This window comes from Hemibagrus wyckioides, linkage group LG02 (genome assembly GCF_019097595.1).
Source record: "Hemibagrus wyckioides isolate EC202008001 linkage group LG02, SWU_Hwy_1.0, whole genome shotgun sequence".
Classification (NCBI taxonomy): Eukaryota; Metazoa; Chordata; class Actinopteri; order Siluriformes; family Bagridae; genus Hemibagrus; species Hemibagrus wyckioides.
In genome coordinates this window covers 17,796,876-17,816,699 of record NC_080711.1, presented here as the reverse complement: position 1 = coordinate 17,816,699, position 19,824 = coordinate 17,796,876, and the positions used below count along the sequence as shown (strand labels likewise).

At 37.5% G+C, this 19,824-nt stretch overlaps 1 protein-coding gene across 1 annotated transcript; it reads right to left on the bottom strand.

Moving 5' to 3' along the window:
* Positions 1-301: 301 nt before the first annotated feature.
* rgs9a (regulator of G protein signaling 9a) lies at positions 302-19,498 on the bottom strand. The gene is made up of 17 exons (XM_058373121.1): positions 19,377-19,498; positions 16,441-16,537; positions 15,405-15,455; positions 15,222-15,328; positions 14,699-14,750; positions 12,334-12,392; positions 12,163-12,239; positions 11,634-11,715; positions 10,374-10,436; positions 7,449-7,478; positions 7,304-7,365; positions 5,535-5,648; positions 4,595-4,710; positions 4,432-4,519; positions 3,681-3,819; positions 3,302-3,384; positions 302-2,749 (listed from the first exon to the last, which is right to left on the bottom strand). Exons 1-17 carry the CDS (start codon positions 19,440-19,442, stop codon positions 2,593-2,595), a joined length of 1,443 nt encoding a protein of 480 aa, XP_058229104.1. The 5' UTR covers positions 19,443-19,498; the 3' UTR covers positions 302-2,592.
* Between the last annotated feature and the right edge of the window lie 326 nt (positions 19,499-19,824).

Below are 19,824 nucleotides of genomic sequence, written 5' to 3'. Positions count from 1 at the left end.
GTAAAAGGGTGTGTGTCTGTGTGTGTGAAATGACTGCATTATGGGCCTCTTCTATCAACCTGAATAATAACAGATTCATTTCTAATGCATTCGTACAACACAACACAATGTTCATGAACAGCCCATAATGTAAGAAAAAAATGTTTGTATCCCACTCATGCTATAGAGTGTGTAGAAATTTACACATAAGATGAATAACTAACTTAAACTGGACTGACTTCAAATTATACACATTGCATAAATTACTGCACTTTTCATATAGAGAGTATATTGTTGAGTGTGTTTATAACGTTTACAGGTTTTACAGCAGACTCCTTCATCCAGAGAGACTTTAACGTCTTTATTCAAGTACACGTCCTCTTACTAATTCGCTAGAGATACAATCGAGATCATTTTGAAAAGAAGTCATTTTATATTACTGGCATGAATATAAAATATGAATATGACAAATAAAGAAAGTGAGCCAACACAACCCCCTAAATTCTGAAGAATAAGACGAATTATTCAGTTATGATGTAAGAAAAACAAATACCTCAGCTGAAGGAAGTTTAAACACACATCAGGATGCTTCATATTAGTTCAATGTAGATCTTTTTTTTTCTTTGTCACTTCATTTAGTTCACAACTAATTCTCCTCAACAGTGTACAGATATAAAGAAATGATGCACAAAATAAAGGCAGAGAACTGTAATGCAGTTTCCTACAGCTTTACAGAACTTCACTCATCTCACAGGCAGACAATAATGAGAATGAAAACATTAAGAACAAGACATAAAAATAGGAAATAATGAATATGAGAAATGACCTACAGCTATCACTGTTTTAAGCTGAATGCTGTTGTTAAAACCTTCCACACATCCACTACACACTCTGTCTATAAGAGAAAACTATATTTGTGTGCATTTTCAGGATTAAATCCTCATTGCTTATCACATAACTGTGTCATTGTGGATCTGTAGACTTTCCCAGAAACGCTGGTGGGAATGCAGCTTCCCCTAGGTACCAGGATACCGGTCCATCACAGGCCAGGATGCACACACATTCACACTCATTCACACCTAAGGGCAAAATAAGTCTAGACAAGTTTTTAAAAAAGGTACCTGAGAATGAGAAAAAAACTGAACAACCTGGAGGAAACCCACACATTAGGAGAACATGCAGAATTCCTCATAGTAACCTTGATCTCAGGGTCAATTCTGGGAACCTTGGATCAGTGGCATAATTTTTTAAAAAGTTAGTACTTGCCAGGACTGGACAAATTAGTTGGTAGTTATGACCAGTGTTAGTTGTTAGTCAGTGACTGCTAATCAATAGAGATCCTGGCAAGCAGGAAGTGGGGGGCCCCCAGCAAGTCTTGGTAATGGTGGATTGGTAATGGTTAAGGTTCTGGGTTGGTGACTGGAAGGTTGGTGGTTTAAACCCCAGAATTGCTGAGCTGCCACTGTTGGACGCTTGAGTACACTTTGCTCCAGGGATGCTGTATAATGTCTGACCCTATGCTCTGACCCCAAACTCCTAAGCTGGGGTATGTGAAGAAAAGTATTTTTTACTTTGCTGAAATACAGGCTGACAGATAAAATACAGATAAAACTAATAAAGGCGGCTTCTTGTAAAGTCTGAGTCAGCAGAGGCATGGACAGAAAGTGCCCTTAAACCCAATAACACAAGACCCAGAGCAAGCATAGGTGGAGTTTAGTTCAGAAAAGGAAGTCAGTATCACCTGAACAGACGTGTGACAGATATGTAGAGACCTCAGTACAGCGTTCTTGATCCAGGACTGCCAAATACACCAAATCTCCATGTGTGGGGCCATAATGAGGCCCCAGGAAGAACATTTACTGCAGGCACTAAGTGCTCAGGACAGTTGCAGAAAGCATCTCCACTGCCATCAACACCAGCAAGCACAACTAAACATTTCTATACAGCTGCTTTCTGTTAATATTTTGTTGTTATATGTCCATCCATCCATCCATTCTCTGCATGTTTATCCTACTGGGTAACAGGGAACCTGGAGCCTGTCCCAGGAGACTCGGGGCACAAGGCAGGGTACATCCTAGACAAAAGGGCAGGGCACAAACGCACACTCACACCCTATTCATACACTATGGACAATTTAGAGATGCAAAACAGCCTACAGAGATGTCTTTGAACTGAGGAGGGAACCCCTGAGGCACAGGGAAATAACTGAAAATATAATAGTAATCAAATTCACATAGAATAAATATAACTATAAACATTATTATTTATAAGGTTATGAACATTTTGTTGAAAGATACCAAGGATTCTCCAGCTAATGGAGGATGTGGTGCAGATTTTTGTGTGTATGAATAGTAAGTAAAAGTAATCCTACTAATCAATCTAACATCAAAAAGAGGATATTATTAAAAAAGCAATGCTCTAATACTCTAAGCAAAATTGCATGAATAATACTTTAAGCAGAATTGCATGAATTATGTACTTTCTCTAAATACTATCACAGTTTTACTATTTAGATCTAATATAGCTGAGCATACAACATATAATAAGATTCATATTTATATGTATATAAGCACTTTTGACCAGTCAATCAATCAATCAATCCATTAACCTCCATCACTTGCGGTCCAGTTTGCTGGCCATCAGTTTTTTAATATCAATCGGTCCAGCTGCTGCAGCCGCTTTGGCTTTTTCCTCTTGTTCCTGCTGCCACACGATGATGGGGTCAATGCCAGGTTTGCGGTTTCTAGCATTTTGCTCCAGTTGAGCATCACTTCAGAGGGGAGAGAACAAATACCAGTCTAAATCAGACACACAACAGTCACCAGAATCCTACTTTAGATTAACAGTGAGATATTTAGCATATACTGAAGAATTAATGAACCAAACCCAGTGTCAGTGGCAACAATATGACCATGGTTCAGGTGACTAATCACCACCACCACATGGATAATGGTAATTACTTATTTAACAGAGGTGCCAACAAAAGAAGAAAATAGGTGTTTTTGTTGTTAGTGTTGTTTGGTATACAGGAACAAGGAAACAGACAGGAAAACGCCTGGTGTGATGTGACTTTAACCACAAATGTCACAGTCCCACTGACTTGGTTTGACTCACAAGACAAGGCAAAGTTCACCTAAAGAAATTCAGCAAAAGTTCACATCTAATGTCATTTCCCCTTCAGTTAATTTTCGCGCTGTGAATTTTATTCATTTTTGTCCTGTGTGCTACTTTAGACTAAACTGAGGATGCTGGCTTCTCTGATTTAACCTCCTCAGCTTGAACAAATTCATTTCCCTTAATCTGGATACATCATTACACTTACGTGAAGTTATGTGGCACAGGAGAGATGCCATTTTTCTGAATGTCCTTGTAGACTGGTGACTTCAGATAGCGATAAAATGTGTCCTGCAGGTGGCGTGCAGAATTACAAACCATTAAGCAATAATAATTTTTCCATTTAAAGTTTTTACTAAAAGTCAAACAACAGTAACCATTTTTTTTAACATGCACTTTAAATACTCAGTTTGGTTCACATTTAGACTTCTATTTCAGGTCAGAGCTGAGAGGATAAAGGTAAAATTGAAGTCTTCCCTTTGAAAATAATGATGGTTTGTTAGCAACATTGATGGCATGTCATTATCAAATCCATTCTTACTCCTCGATTTCAAAATAAATATTCCAGTTTCGAATATGTTACAAACCTTCTTCATCAGCATGAAGATGTGTGTTTGAGCTGCGTCCAGGACATAGCGGTGTGGATGTTCCAAACCCTTCACTGTTAGCCCCATCGTTCGACCATCAATGTTAATCCAGCGTGGAGCTCCTGGAGCTAAAAAAGTCCTGCATACACACACACACAAAGTTCAGTGTTTGTTCATTTCAGCTTGCCTATTTTCCATTAGACACACCCTTCGGCCTTTGGCTCTACATTATTTTTAATTTTCTTCTTTTTGTTTATTATCATTTCTTTATTTCCTTTACTGGAAATGGACGTCTAGTAGAAAAAAATGCTTATATCTGCCAATATTAAATATATAGGTATGTATTTTCTCTAAAAAAGTGAATAAATAAATGCAAACAAATGATCATCTTATGTATGATCATGGACTTGTCCAGATCAACAACCATCTGTCTCTTTTAAAGAAAAAGTTATTTTGAGCTGGTGCTAAATAACTAAATCAAAAATTGTACATGTTTTACTTATTTTCATAACTCATGGAAACAGGACATGGTCTAACATTAACATGGTCAATAACATAATCCTTAGAGACAGACAGGTGATAATTTTTGGGTAAAGGAAAGTTCAGTGGTTTCTCCTCAAAACACTAGACACAAAACACATCAAATATACAGCTCCAAATAAAAATATTATTACAAAATAAAAGAATCATTGCTCATTGCTAAGAAATGGCCAAGTGAAGATTTGATACGTTTTGCTAATAAAAGACTCACTTAAAAATGGTCTCGGCTTTCTCAGACATGGATGATGCCGCTCCCCACTTCATCTCCTCAGCAGCCTCCCAAAAAGCCAAATTCTCACCTGCAAATAATCAGAAATCAATGAGCTCTCATCTACAAGCTTAGTCTAGAAACATAGATAACAGTCGGCACACACCACTGAATTCCTTCTTCAGGAAGAGTTTGAAGTCGGCACGGCCGCGTGGATCGTTGAGTAACTCATAAAATCTGAAGGACCAGCGCTCGACTCTCAACTTCGTAGGGATTTCTACACTGTGTGACAAAATCAGGTGCAAAAACATCATTACATAATATCATTTATCAGTTATCGATATTGGCACTGCTTCACCTTTTGAAACTGCACATGCTACACACCTTTTTAATGAGACTGTATAAACAAATGAATTATTTTATCGTCAGTCTGATATAGAATTAGTCAGGACACAAACCAAAGATACACACTATAATGAGATACAGTAAATAGTTGGTGTGTTATTTTGAAATAGTTCAATTGCTAATAAGAATCTGATAATATTTATCTGTTAACTGCTAGCCATTGCTAGCAAGCTAACATTAACATAGCCTAACTAAGCATTGAGTGTTCAACTTCACTGTTTTTCCTTGGGAATCACATAAAGCTCACTTTTGTCCTAATTTACAAAATGATTAATAAATAAATAACCCTGCAATTTCATCACCATAAGTCTGATTTTTAAATTCTTATATTAAACAATTTTCTCACATTTTTCATATAATGCTAAAGTCAGAGCTCTGAATACGTGTCAATACCCAAACAGATCCAAAACAGACATCATCAAAGTAATGAAGTCAATTTTAGCGTGTGGTGTGATGTGTGGTGAAGTGCTTTAAGGCACTTTGTGTCCTGTGCTCATTAAGGATATGCAACTGCACTTCAGTCAGTGTAATATATGCACAATGTGCATTCATGCTGTTATTGTCATGTTCAGTCATTGCTGTCATTTCTCAACACTCAGTCCTAGTGTTCATTTCCAAGATCCGTCAAGTCACTTACCATGCATTCGCATAATAACTACAGTAGTAGTTGTAAGAGTAGCAATTTGAGTCAAAAAACTCACTTTCTCATGTTCAGATCCCAGTATGTGACATCATCAGTCTGCCAGGGGTTGCTGGGAACACACGGTTTGAGAAACGGATCGTGGTCCTGATATGTTGTCATGTGTTTCACAAGGCTGAATGAGTTGGAAAACAAAAGTACAAAAACTTACATTTGTGTAAAACAAAATCCATATTTGGACCAAACATGTTGCAAAGTGAAGTCCACAAGCACTCTATCAAACACTAATACATTTCAAATAATATTTCTCTGTTAAAACTGCACCAGTCCTCAAGAATAGCACTCCTCACTTATAAACTCAAGTACTGCAAGACCTAATAGGTTGAATGCACTAAGGATAATAACAACTTATAAAACAATCACAGATCTTGACAGCTGGTTCTTCAAGGTGGACAAGTCAACTAGGAAGGCCTGCCCAGGTTCCTGTGACTTACTGCTAGTTCACAAGGTTTCAATGACAACAGCCAAGTCCCTGAAGAGGAAAATCAGCAGCTACCTTTACAAGTCCAGTGCACTATATCCTGTAACCTCCAGTGAGTAGCCTTACTGAGGTGTTTATGGTGTCTCAACAAGAGAGGCTCTTTAGTATAGAGAATTCAAGGACCCCAAAGCTGGCACTGATGTCACAAAGGGTAGGAGGTGGAGAGCAGTCAAGGGACTGGAGGTTGCACTGGAGTCCAGACTGAGGCTATTTTCCCAGGGTTCCAATAGAGAAAGTCCATGACAAGGAGAAACACCACCTGATATAGGAAGAGGTTCAAGCAGGTAGAGTGGAAAAGAGAGTGAGCAGGCTGAAGGCCCTCTTTGCTCTTGAAGCAGATCAATATAGCACATTTTAAGCATCTGCCCAAAGGCCTTGTTGAAGGCCACTATTGCTTGCAGCATGACCAGGTGCTCAAAGCATTTGCTGAGATAGCAGCCTCAGCCATCCACAATGGCCATAAACAACACCAGTCAATATGCAAGAGAGAAGCCTTTCTTAAAAACAAGATCGACAATAGGTCTCCTTGTATCATCTGCTGATTTGCAAGCAGACCATAAAACCTACACAACAGTGACATAGAAACCTTTTGATACCACCAGACAGGTGACCATCGTAGAACAGAGAAGAGTGCCCTGGGAAGAATGCATGGAGGAAGCACACCAAATACCAGGAGTTTGTGTAGCAGTGCAAGAACAGGGCTGGAACACTCCCTGTGATCCAACAGAGGTCTACTGCCAGTGCTTTGCAGACAACTCACTCTGTAAAGTAGCTACCTAACTAGGCACACACTAGGGGTTGGAAAAAAGGATAGCCATATAATACTTTACTGATGCGAGAGAGAGGCTCTGGATTAAGTCCTGTGGTCTACTATTACATTACAGGTTAAAGGAGACAACTCTTCAACCTGGGGATGTGGTAGCTTAGTGGTTAAGGTGTTGGATTAGAGGCTTGTGAGTTTGAATCCTGGGTCTGCCACTGCTGGGCCCCTGAGCAAGGCCCTTAACCCTTAACTTGCTCAGTTATGAGATAAATGTAAGTTCCTCTGGATAAGGGTGTCTGCCAAATACCAGAAATGTAAATGTAAATTAAAAAATTAAATTGGTATGATGCTTCCCTCTGTAACACAGGGGTATTATTTAAAAAACCGTAAAGTTGGCCTCATGGAGGAAAATGTCTTTTTGGTACACTCACATTTTTGTTCCATACTAACCTCCTACAATTGTGTCCTGATTTGGCTACATCATTGGGAATAATAAACACTGTGTAATTATTATTGTTATACTTACGCTCCCAGAGACACTGAAGATTTGACCCTTGGTCTCATGATGACCTGCTGCATGTAGATGATCTAAAAAACAAGAGCGGTTAGAGCAAGAGAAAACAAGCTTAACCTGTTTAAAACACAACATTAACCTAAGCGATTCCACTTACAATTCTTCTATAGTAGTCAAAGGTTTTTTTCTAGAAAAGAAAAACAGGTTTCAGTATTAGTATTTTTTACAACAGGACAATAGATTTTAGTGCAAACACAACAAACATGCACTTTACCAACCCACATAACTACAGGCATCATTTCACAGGAAGGAATTACAGCTAATCTGTATTTCTATTTTAAAGGACACTCAAAGCCACAATCTCTCATAGCATAAAAAAATGTCAGCTCTCAAAAAATCATTAAAGTATTACCATTTACAAACTGTACATTTTATAAATGTCATATTTTTGAAAAATGAAAAATACTAACAGCAAATATATTTAAGTTAACTTGTTAAATAACAAGAATTATGGCTTCAAGCTGTGAGATTGGTGCATAAAGAGTGCACACTATAAGGTATCAGGAGTACATACATGGGAAGTGTGTAGGATGTGTTTAGTGTAGTGGGAGTGTATGAAGTAAATGGGGAAGTGTTTATTTGTAGTGTTCGGTGGCCATATAGAGCACTGTATAAGGGTGTATGTGCATTATATGGGAAATATATGGTAAATGTATGTGTGAACGTATAGTAATGAGTGTACAGTCTGAAAGATTGTTTTGGGTGTATGTTGTATGTGTAGTGTATGGAGGTGTATGAGGAATGTACATGTAGTGAATGTATGTGGGAATGAGGAGTGCAGTATGTACTCTGAAAGTACTGGAACAGCATGGCCAGTTCATTTGTTTTAGGGTTTGAGATCGAAACATGAATATAGATGAGACAACAGACCAAAAATTCATCAGAAAAAAATCTTTGAACATGTGACGGACATGTGTTTCTTGTTGCCCAGGGAATGCCTTGATAGATTGACTGTTTAAACAATCCCAAAACCCACAGTAAGTGACAACACAAACAACCTCTACATGACAGAGGTGAGGGTTTTGCAATCCACCATTCAAAGACATTAAGAGCAGAAATATAGAGGCTGAATGTCAAAATGCAAACCACTCATCCACAGTAAGAAACCGAGAACCAGACTGGAATTTGCAGTGAAAGACAGAAATGAGCCTCAAAAGTTCTGGAACCAATATGAAACTCTACCAAAGTGATGAGGAGGCCAAAGTATGGAGAAGAAAGCATCTGCTCATGATCCAAAACATACAAGGTCATAAGTCAAGCATAGTGAAGGTTGTGTCATGGTTGCTTCTGGAACATTCTCACTCATTTTTAATAGGTGATGTAACTCATGACGGTAGCAGCAGAATTTAGAAGTCTATAGAAATATTCTGCCAATTTAATTGGGAAAACTTCATCAGCATGATAACGATCCAAAACACACTGCCAACTCAACAAAAGAGGAAATAGTGGAAGGTTTTAGACTGGCCAAAACAATCACCAGAGCTCAACCCAGCTGAGCATTGCTTTCACTACCTGACTTCCTTCTGAGAAACCCTACTGAAACAACAACAACAACAACAACAGAAAGAGGTTGTGGTAAGATTCTTCACAGAAGATAATGTCAGTGAGTCAGCAGCTTGATGTAGTTATTGCAAGCTAAAGATATGCAACCAAATATGAAGTGTTATTAACTTTTAAATTTATTTTTTTGCCCACCTGAAAATTGAGTGGTCTTCAATCAAAGGTGGCATATTCTAAATTGTTCAACACACTTAGATATAAATATCAGGAAATAAAAAAATCTTTGAAATTCTAATCTATGGTTTGAGATTTATCTCTTTTGATTTAAAACCCAAATGTCTTTGGTGTATAGTAAAAGTATCTGCCTTGCAGTTCCATTACTTTGGGAGAGAAATTTATTATGAAAAGTTAACTGGAAGTCTACATGTCACTTCTAAAAAATGTTTATTACTGTATATATTAGTTAGTGGTATTGTTTATGGGCAGTGTATGAGAAATTCATGGTTAGTGGAAAAGGAGTATATGCTTAGTATGCTTATATATTCTTGGGTCAGAAACCAGATTTGTTCTTGAAAACCCATGCAGACTAAAGAGAAACACAAACTGCCTGGAAAGAACAGAGAGGATACAAAGAGTTTATTGGACACATGAACATGTCATAAACATACTGAACATTCAAATATCACAAGAGAGGTAAGAAGCAACAAACATACACCCATAACAAACAGTCAACACAAATTGTCATCTGGACCTTAGGTTTTGTCTGAATTAGCTGAGTCCAGTAAACTATTTAATCTGCTCAAAGCCAGATTATTGTAAAAGGGGCATTGGCAGAGCTTATTTTAGGCTTTAAGGGCAGGGAAGCCATGTTAGTTTGTGGAGCATAGCTTGGGAAAACTAGCACATAATAACTGCTGTTAAGTCATTTTTATTAAATTTTTTATGTGATTACATCTTTCCCACTACATTTACTTATTCAATACAGAAGTACTTAATAGAACACTTACTTTTAAATGATTAAAGGTTTTGAAAGACTGTTCAGTTATCAGACAGGCAGTCATGAGTTATAGTTAGGGGATTCTTAATTTTTCTATTCATAAGATTGTATGAAATAATCATTGCACACAATATAGAGAACGGATGGAGATTTGCTTTGGAAGATCAGAAGCCAGAAATCCTCTTAAGTACACTGGCAGAAAGCATCCTTTGTCATTGCGGTACTAAGTCCAAAGAAACACAGCTAAGCTGATCTAATGTACTTAACCTTCTTAGCATTAAGGTCTACACTCAGATGCCACTATAAGAAGTGCTGTGTGTAAAGTGTGCTACATTTATAGAGTCAGTGAATGAACAGCAGCATCTGGTTGAGATGAATTCTGGCTAAAACACACTTCACTGGAGCTGATAAAGTATCGGAACAGCTCCTGTTAATGTGACTGAGGAAAACTGTGAGAGGAAGTATATGAGGGTGCATTAAAACTGTAAGGGACTGTTAATCTGCTGGTGCATCCTCACCTTTCACCTCTTCAGTGTTAGGATCAATGAGCCGATCCATGCCGTAGTCCATGGCACTGTGAGTTTGAGGCTGTGAAGTCATAGACAGACACACAATATTAACCCCATACATAAAACTCCTATATATACACTGTATCTAGTATACACTATATTGTCATATGTTTTGTGACGTCTGCCTTTACATGCACATGAATGTAATATGGAGTTGGCTTGCCCTTTGCAGCTATAACAGCTTCAACTCTTCTGGGAAGGCTTTCCACAAGGTTTAGGAGTGTGTTTATGGGAATTTTTTACCATTCCTCTAGAAGCGCATTTGTGAGGGTCAGTCACTGATGTTGAACAAGAAGGCCTGGCTCGCAGTCTCTGCTTTAATACATGTGAAAGGTGTTCTATCGGGTTGAGGTCAGGACTCTGTGCAGGCCAGTCAAGTTCCTCCACACCAAATTCACTCATCCATGTCTTTATGGACCTTGCTTTGTGCACTGGTGTACGGTCATGTTGGAACAGGAAGGGGTCATCCCCAAACTGTTCCCACAAAGTTGGGAGCATGAAATTGTCAAAAATGTCTTGGTATGCTGAAGCATTAAGTGTTCCTTTCTCTGGAACTAAGGGGCCGAGCCCAACCCCTGAAAAACAACACCTGTATTCAATGATTTGGAGAGGTGTCCCAAAACTTTTGGCAATATAATGCATTTTCAGCATTTACATACAAATATGTTTTATTAAATCAAACCCTGCCTTGTATAAGTATTTACTTTGCACATTTTATAGTGTTGGAAGTAAAACAGAATTAACTCAAATGACAGATCACGAAGATTCAGAACATTTTGGGTGCGTGAAAAGAAAATTCAATATAATTTGCAAAACCATTTATAAAGAAAAAGTTGTGAAACACTAGGTACAAACACTGCCATCAGTCACATAATTAGTTTAGCTGAGTCAACATTGTGTGTGTGTGTGTGTGTGTGTGCATGTGTTTTCAAAGTGTCACATAATCGTAATATAATACACCAGTTCCTGGAAGGCCCCAGAGATTGTTAGAGAACACACCTAAACAAATAGCTTTATGAAGAGCAATGAGCTTCTGAAGCAATTCTGGAAAAAAAGATAGTATACCATCTATATTTCACAGACCCAACTTTGATAACTATGGATTTACAATATAGAATTATTTTGCCAGTTGTATTGAAGGTAAGTAAAATTCAGTACACTAGATAACCACAAGTGGCCAAAGACAGACACGAGACAGACACAAAAAGGTACTCACTGGAGGTCTGTGTACTATCCAGTAAGCCCTTTCCTGACAATCGAACACAACCCGGTCTGATTTGTCCCTCCCCTTCCCAGCACTGCAAAAAGCAAAGCAAACCATGACTGGGAAGGTAAATACCTGATTGCTTTCTAATAAATGTTAAGGTTTTTCTTTGTAGAAGGTACAGGAGGTGCATAATTTTGACAGAAATTTCATCTATTTTATTGTGAGGTAGCAGCGCTAAGTTTGAGCAAATGCTGCAATTATAAGACTGTTGTTGGTTATCTAACCCCAATGTTATACTTTAGTGCATTAATTTAAGTCTGAGAAACCTAGAATACGAACTTTGGTGAGCACAATTTTATCTAACCTGGTGAATGAATGCTAACCTAGTGAAGAAAAAAACCTAGTAACGGCCAAACTATAGCAAGTAAGTAAACTTGCAAAAAGTTACCTAGTGAGCATAGCTGGCTATTAAACTAGGACAGGATTGTACATTCAAGATTTAACTTCATTCTCCATGTTTTTCAGTGTGAAAACTGACCTGAATTGCTCTTTGGCTTGCATCACAATAAAATCCCATTTGTGGTGGAGCCATTTGTGAAGGTTGTTGTAGTTCTCCTGTTCAGTGCATTAACAAACCGCCGTTATTGCTTTTCTCACAAAACAGGATATTGTGTGACAGGGTAGATGTTTTGTGTAGAGAAAGCAGAACCTGTTCATAGTCATCAAGTGTCCCCTTCTTTCGGCTGTTTCTTTTCACCAGATAAATTGCTTTAGTGAAAAAAAGACAGGGAGTTGAATAATGTACAAACTCTCAAAATCAGTTCTGTCTCGTCTATTAATCCATCTTCCATCTACTTGTCTATGCATTGGGATAGAACAAGAACTTCTACAGGAGCATCATGCAGTACAACTACACAGTGAAAAGAGCAACACAGCACAGGATAAGAACACATAGTAAAATACATTTTAAGTAAAACTAATACACAAGTGGAATTCACACAGTACAGTATCAAACACTGACTGACAACTGCACCAGGACAGAACGATTTGACAGTTTCTGTTTTTGACTGATTTCATCAGCTATGAAGGTAAAGTTCAGCCAAAAATGAAATGAATATAATGACCTGCTTAAATGTAATTCATAAACCAGAACAAGTTTGGTGTGAAAGTGGTGCGTTGGAACAGTAAGAGAAGCTTATAACCTTCAACTTCAATTAACATCTACTACTTATTTTTTGTATACAAGATATTTAATTTTCTCATTTGAGGTAGAGTGATGCATCTTTTCTTTTCTTTTCCTCGTAAACATGTTAGACCTCAAGTATATCCTACGGCACCTTAATACTCTTTTACCACTAAGCTTGAGCCTGCAGCTCCTTCTACATTAGCCAGATTGCTAAAACACAACACTACGAATGAAGTAGAGTCTACTTCCACATGCCCTCATTTTTCCCAAACAAGACTTTTACACACACCCAGCTTTCTAGTTGTGTAGCAAAAGAGTGCTAGTAGCAAAGAGTTACTCTTATCCAGATGTGTTGGTCAGAATGGCAAAATACCACACTAGTGTTTTTGGTTTTTCCCCTGCCATTCCTCTTGGCTAGCAAACAAGTTAGCTGGGTTCCACTATACATAGCTTCAGCTTTAAATAATTACCAAATTATGCTGCAAGATTCGAGTTCATGCAGCCAGTTCCCGAGAAGCAGGGGAAAAGGAATAACAGCTGCCTTTTGCATGAACCAACTTAGGGAAGCAGTCTCCAGTTCACACTGACAAACAGATTTAGTCCCACGCTAAACATCTATACCCTACGATGATGCCTGATATGATGGCCACATTTGGAAGATTTTTCCATGTTGAGAGTGAGTCAGTTTTCAACTTTGGCTTAAATAGTACCTAGGAATGAATTGCCACCATTGACCAAGTTACCAGTACCCATGGATTTGGCCATTTAGGAGAAAATGCAGGTTCTGATTGTGACCTTGGAGACTAGGAAATACTAGGTGACTTGGTCAATGTTTTAAGCCAAATCCATTTGGAACAACCAATCAAAAGGTGCATGCAGGCTGTTAGAAGATGATTCAGATTCATTTCTAGGTTCTAGTAAAGCCAAAGTTGAACATTCTAACAATGGAGAAATCAATTTCCCCAGTATTGGCTGTAGGATTGGTGTGTCAGAGTAAAATGCAGGTTCAGGATTGTGACCTTGTATATTAGAAAGCACTCCTGAACATAAACATAAACATCTCTGAGTTTTGTCCAGTCTACAGCGCACTTGCTAGATCACAAGCCTTCCTTCCTTCCTTCCTTCCTTCCTTCTAGACCCTTCCTTCTAGACAGACAGAACCTAACCTGCAATAGTGCTTGAGCAATGGGAATGATATGTACATTTATTTGCTGGCTGAACGGTTCCTTTGATTCCTGTTTTCTATCTAAAATGGCTTAAAATGTCACTTATACCACAGTGCTGTTGAATTATTCAACCTAACTGGGCAAAAAGCTTAGATTAATTATTTTTACAGCACTCTGACAGTAGATTGATGGCTAGGCATCTCATTTATATACAAATGCACTTGTTTACAGGGACTATAATGCAGATGTGCCACATAAATGGAATAAAAATATATTTGCTGTATGGGTTTATTTAGCATTTTTTGGAAAGATTCTCCAGTGTCACTGCTTTGTAACAACCAGAGGTGAGACGTTTTATAGGGACTTTTTATAGCTGTTATAGCACAAGTGATAAAAGGAACTTGTTTCAGACATTTCACAAGTTATAGTTAGTGTAAATATAAACAAGGAAAATTTTATTCTTTAAAATAAAAATTGTTAGGACAGTGTTATAAGAGAAACAGACTTCAGGAAATGCTGTGATTAGAAATTAATCAACTTCAGGGTTGTAAAAGAGCTGTATCACACCATCCTAATTATTGTCAGTTAACAGTATTCCACATTGTGGGTTATTTCTTATACATAATATACAAGTCCTAGCTTGTTAGAAGGCTGGGGTGAGGAGGTGTTTTGGGCCACATAGGAAATTCTATTAGTACCATAATATAATAATTTAAAAGTACCATAATCTGTGTCTTCTGCCTTCCAATTCTGCACAGGCCAGAAGTATGGTGTCTAAGAGTGTAAAGATTTAAAGCAGAGTGCCAGAAAAAGAAAAAATGGGTGCCTGCTGAAATTTGTATTAAAAGATTCCATGTAAAACTGGGAAAATATACAACTAAAGATGATATCATATGCCTTAAGGTTAAGCTACTGTATGTATCAAAACCAAGTGCACTATTATAAGCTGATTATTCATAAAAATGTTAAACACATGACATGATAACAAAAACATCGACAAACAAATAAGTAGGTTTCATCATTAGTTCTGCACAAGGATGCTTCTTTGTAAAACTGGACTTACAGACAGATATTTTTCCAGGATTGACTGAGATAAACCACACTACACCTCAAAATAAGTACAAAGTTCAGTATTTCAGTAATTCAGTCATTTCTTTCAAAAATTTGATTAGTGAGACTTTTCTGACTTTAGTTAGAGAACTATATCATAGTTGCATCTAAAAAAAAAAGAAGAAAAGCTTTTACCTGAAAGCGATAGAGACTACCATCTGGCTTGAGGATGAGTCTTTTGTGGTCTTGTAGTGGGTAGATGAAGCCAAAAGCAACTAACATGGTGCCAATTGTCCGTGCCTCTAAGAAACATTATAAACCAGTCTGATGAAGATACAAATGCAAACACATGTCAAAACTTAATGGATAAATAATTACCTTGACTATCAACCTTCATATGACTGGCAATCCACACAAGAATGTCCTGTCCTGTGACAGACACATGTACAAAAACATATGTATATAAGACATACTGAAGATAAGAAATTCATCCATTTTCTGACCACATCCTACATAGGGACACAGGGAACCTGAAGCCTGATCTCAGGGGACTCGGGGCACAAGGCACCCAGGACAAGGTGCCAGTCCATCACATGGCACAATCACACACAGATTCACATACCTATTCACACAATACAGAAAATTTAGAGATGGTATGGGTAGGAAACCAGAGAACCCTGAGGAAACCCTTAAAGCACAGGGAGAACATGCAAACTCCAAACACAAAGGGCTAAGGAGGGAATCAAACCCACAACCCTGGATATGCGAGTCAAACTAACCACAAAATCATCATGCCCCACTCTATATAATATAATTTCATTTATAATTGTATTTTTGTTATTAAGAGAGAACAGAGACTGAGAGAGAAAATGGATGATTAATATATAAAACTATTTGCAATAATTCATTAGGTTTTATACATATAATTGTCGCTAAAATCAATGTTCAGGAACAAACTATGAATAATAATAGAGTTTTTAGCAATATAGTTACATAAAATATTTCTCAATGAACAAATTAACAGTCGAAGTATAAATTAATAATATAAAGCAAGCACACATGTGGAAGCTTGGAGGTTTAGTGAGGGGGGATTATCTGTACTGTTAATGTGGATTAAAGGACAACTTTAGAGCACAAATCAGCAGACAGACTGACTGAGAGTTGCTATGTTTAGCCAAGCCTGATTAGCAGTCTTTTATAAACTTCACTTGCAGGACCAGTGATAGACAGGGAGGGAGACATATATGTCTACTGAATTTTACTGAAATACCCTAATAATAAGAATGTAGACGTTGAATTATGTTTGGTGTCAACAATACAAAAAAGTGTCACTGTCAGTTCAAGGAGACCAACTGACAGAGATAAAGAGCTTTGAGAGTATAAAAACAAAAAATTGTCCATTTTTTCAGCTTACCTGCGATAACGTGTGGAATAGAAGTGACGTTTAATTTCTGCTCACATGATTTTACACCAGATTTTGAGTCCTGCATTGCCAGCACCAAGACCTCGAGCTGTGAAAGGGGAAATATAATAGCACACACTACTAACAGGTCTATAAAGCCACAAAGGCTGGGTCACAGTGTGTTTGTGAATTCGATATAAGGATCTCAAAAGCATATTCAGTCAAGTCATCTAAAGGCGTAAATACTGTTTCTAAAACAATATACAGGTTGATTTCCAAAATGCTGGCTGGGGGTGTAGTATACATACAACAGCTACTTCCGAGCCAGTAACCTGACTGGTCGATTGGCGTTCCAAGAGCTCTTATATGTATGATAACCACACTGGGATTTTTCACTGCTTGTATCACTCCCCTTGTGTGTCCTAGTTTTAAACAATAACTACAACAGTGTAAACAACATCATCAGTAGACATGGTAAACAATACATATATTCATGAATATAACGGCTCTCGCTGTGCATCTTCATACCTTAGGCAAATCACAGCCCATATTCAGTATCAGCATTCTTGTGAGTGCAATATAACTGAATTATTATTTACAGATAAATTTAGCTACAAATATTGAAAAGATTTTTTTTGCATGTTTTTCTTTGCATAGTTAACGTTTCTTATAGCTTCCTTAAATGGTTCTTGGTTGGTACACCGGGAAAGAGTGTTGTAATGTTATACACAGAACATTTAATGTTTCCTCTTAAGAGACAACCAGTTAAACCTCAAAATCCAAGTATACAATAAAAGTTAAATAAATTTGCTTCATTGTTATAACTGATTATAGTAGCCTAATTAATGACAGTTACTTTATATTCAAGTGAATACTGCCTTATCTTTTTTGTGATGTTTTGCAGATGATCCATGGTTTTTGCCAGTTTTGTAAAGAGCTAGGAGGTGAACATGATCCAACAAGGTATGTCTAATATTTGGTCTGTTGTTGTGAGTCAACAATGCCAGAGCCTTCCATGGCCAGTTCAAGTTCAAGTAACAGCAAAATCAGCCATGCTCTCTGGGAGGGTGTCGTGTCATATTCTCTCACTCGCTAGACGCTAGAAAATGAAAGAACAGAGTCCTGACCTCAACCTGATAAAAAACCTTTGGGATGAATTAGAGTGGAGACTGCGAGCCAGACCTTCTCGTCCAACATCAGTGCCTGACCTCACAAATGCTCTTCTAGAGCAATGGTCAAAAAGTCCCATAATCACACTTCTATACCTTGTGGAAAGCCTTCCCAGAAGAGTTGAAGCTGTTATAGCTGCAAAGGGCAGCCAACTCCATATTACATTCAAGTGCACGTAAAGGCAGACGTCTCAGTTTTGGAATGGTATTCAGTATTTAGCCTGATTATAAAATGGCATTCAAAAGAGGGGAAGTATCATATTTTTCTAGTTAAAACCCCCTTAAAGTGTCCCATGTGGATCAAATGGTGTTTTTTCTAACTTAGAAGAGTTGAATGGAAGGTGTGATTGACACGTGTGCAAGGTGTAATCGACATTTCAAATAACACAATCGAGACTGCAGCAAAGAAGAAATAAAAGTGTAAAACAATGTTTTATAAAATACCTAGTCTATCCCAGCATATTCGTAGTTGTGTCATTCTAAAACATTCATGTTATGTATGTTATTGCGTTATTTTGGAAATATCACATTATTTGGAGAACAAAAAGTTTCAATGTTGATGCACAATTTTGTCTGCACGTGCTGAAGCAGCAGCATAGCAAGCATCAATGATTATTCACTCAATGGTAGGTTTGAAGGCTACAGGAGAGTGTTTTAAAATTTAAACACTACTTATAAAAAAACATTTAGTGTTAGTACTCAATAATGATATAGACAAGTAGTAAGGAATGTGTTTTCAGACACAGGGTTGAGATTGAGATTTTTGTCAAAGAGTTGTGTATTTTTTGCTGGAGTGTCATGTCTGAATGGGTCTCAGAGTAACATTTCAAAATACTATCGCACAATATCCGTCTCCAAATTTAGAGTGAAAATTCCATTTTATTTGTATAGCTCTTTTAACAATGAACACTGGCACAAAAGCAGCTTTACGGAAATATAGAAATTCAGGATATAAATTCTATTTTTTAAATGTAAATTTATTCCTAAAGAGCAAGCCATATGCAACAGTGTAGAGGAAAAACTCCCTGAGATGATATAAGGAAATTCTAATTCTAATTTTATCTTACTTGGTTAAAATAAATATAAAAATAAATAAATAAATAAACAGCAAACCCCTATTTGTAAATTAAATGTGACCCCTAGAGCTGTAGAGTTTGTTTACTGTGTGGTCTGTTGTATAACATAGGCCAGAGATACTCAACCCTGTATATGGGGTATCCCCTGTCCTGTATATTTCAGTATTTTCTCCTATCAAATACACCCACTTCGACTTGACCAGTTGAATCAGGCATGCTGGGAGCATGTGGTAAAATATTAAATGACAGGGTACGAAGTACTGCGGTTACTCCAGGCCCAAAGTTGGCTATAGTTTGTCTTTTTCACTGTAATTGTGACACTATGATTTTGTACATCTGTGCTTGCATTTATATTTACATTTCTGGTGTTTGGTATATCAGACACCCTTATCCAGACTGACTTGCATTTATCTCAATTAAAAAATTGTTCAGGGGCCCCAACAGTGCAACTTGGTGGACCCGGGATTCAAGCTCACAACCTTCCTATCAGCATGTTTCATGAGATAAACTATAATAAAAGCCTGCTTAAGTAGTTAGGGAGCACATAATGGCCACAGCATAACGTACATAACGACAGATTTATAATCTAACACCAATTGGATGATGCTTAAAAATGTAAATGGAATATTTAAAATTTTAATAACAATAAAAAAAAAAGGTTTAACAACAACAAAAAACTGCACATGAGAGAATGTACACCTACCTTTTTCAGACAGGACATTCGAGGTCTATAATGCTGTCCATGGTCACGAATTAATTTAATCGTCATTTTTGTTTTTGTATTTTTTTTAGCAGTCCCTAAAAAATTCAGTCGTACAAGAAGGACTGCAGCTCACAAATGACGTGCTGCTGAGAACCTGAGCCGCTGCGTGTGAAAAGCAATGCAGGAGGGCAAATTTGTCCACCAATCACAGCACAGATCAGGTTTTTTTTAAATCTCCACAACCAACCTGTTCACCTGTCAGTGTACGCCATCTACATCAGACAGTGTTGAGTAAAGATATATCACAGAATTTCTCCATGACATGGTTTACATGTCCCCTAGATCTAAATTTTACTGCAAAACAAAACAACAACAACAACAATAACATATAAGGGGAGTGCATTTCAATATACTGTGTAATATCTATCTGACAAACCCCCAGATTGCT

Bases quoted from the DNA above. Each gene is read 5' to 3' on its own strand.
- rgs9a (XM_058373121.1), bottom strand. From the start codon at position 19,442: ATGACGATTAAATTAATTCGTGACCATGGACAGCATTATAGACCTCGA. The intron at 11,716-12,162 runs GTCAGTTTTCAC...TGCTTTTTGCAG, and splicing joins CAAGCCAAAGAGCAATTCAG to TGCTGGGAAGGGGAGGGACA. The intron at 3,385-3,680 runs GTTTGTAACATA...CGCCACCTGCAG, and splicing joins TCTTCATGCTGATGAAGAAG to GACACATTTTATCGCTATCT.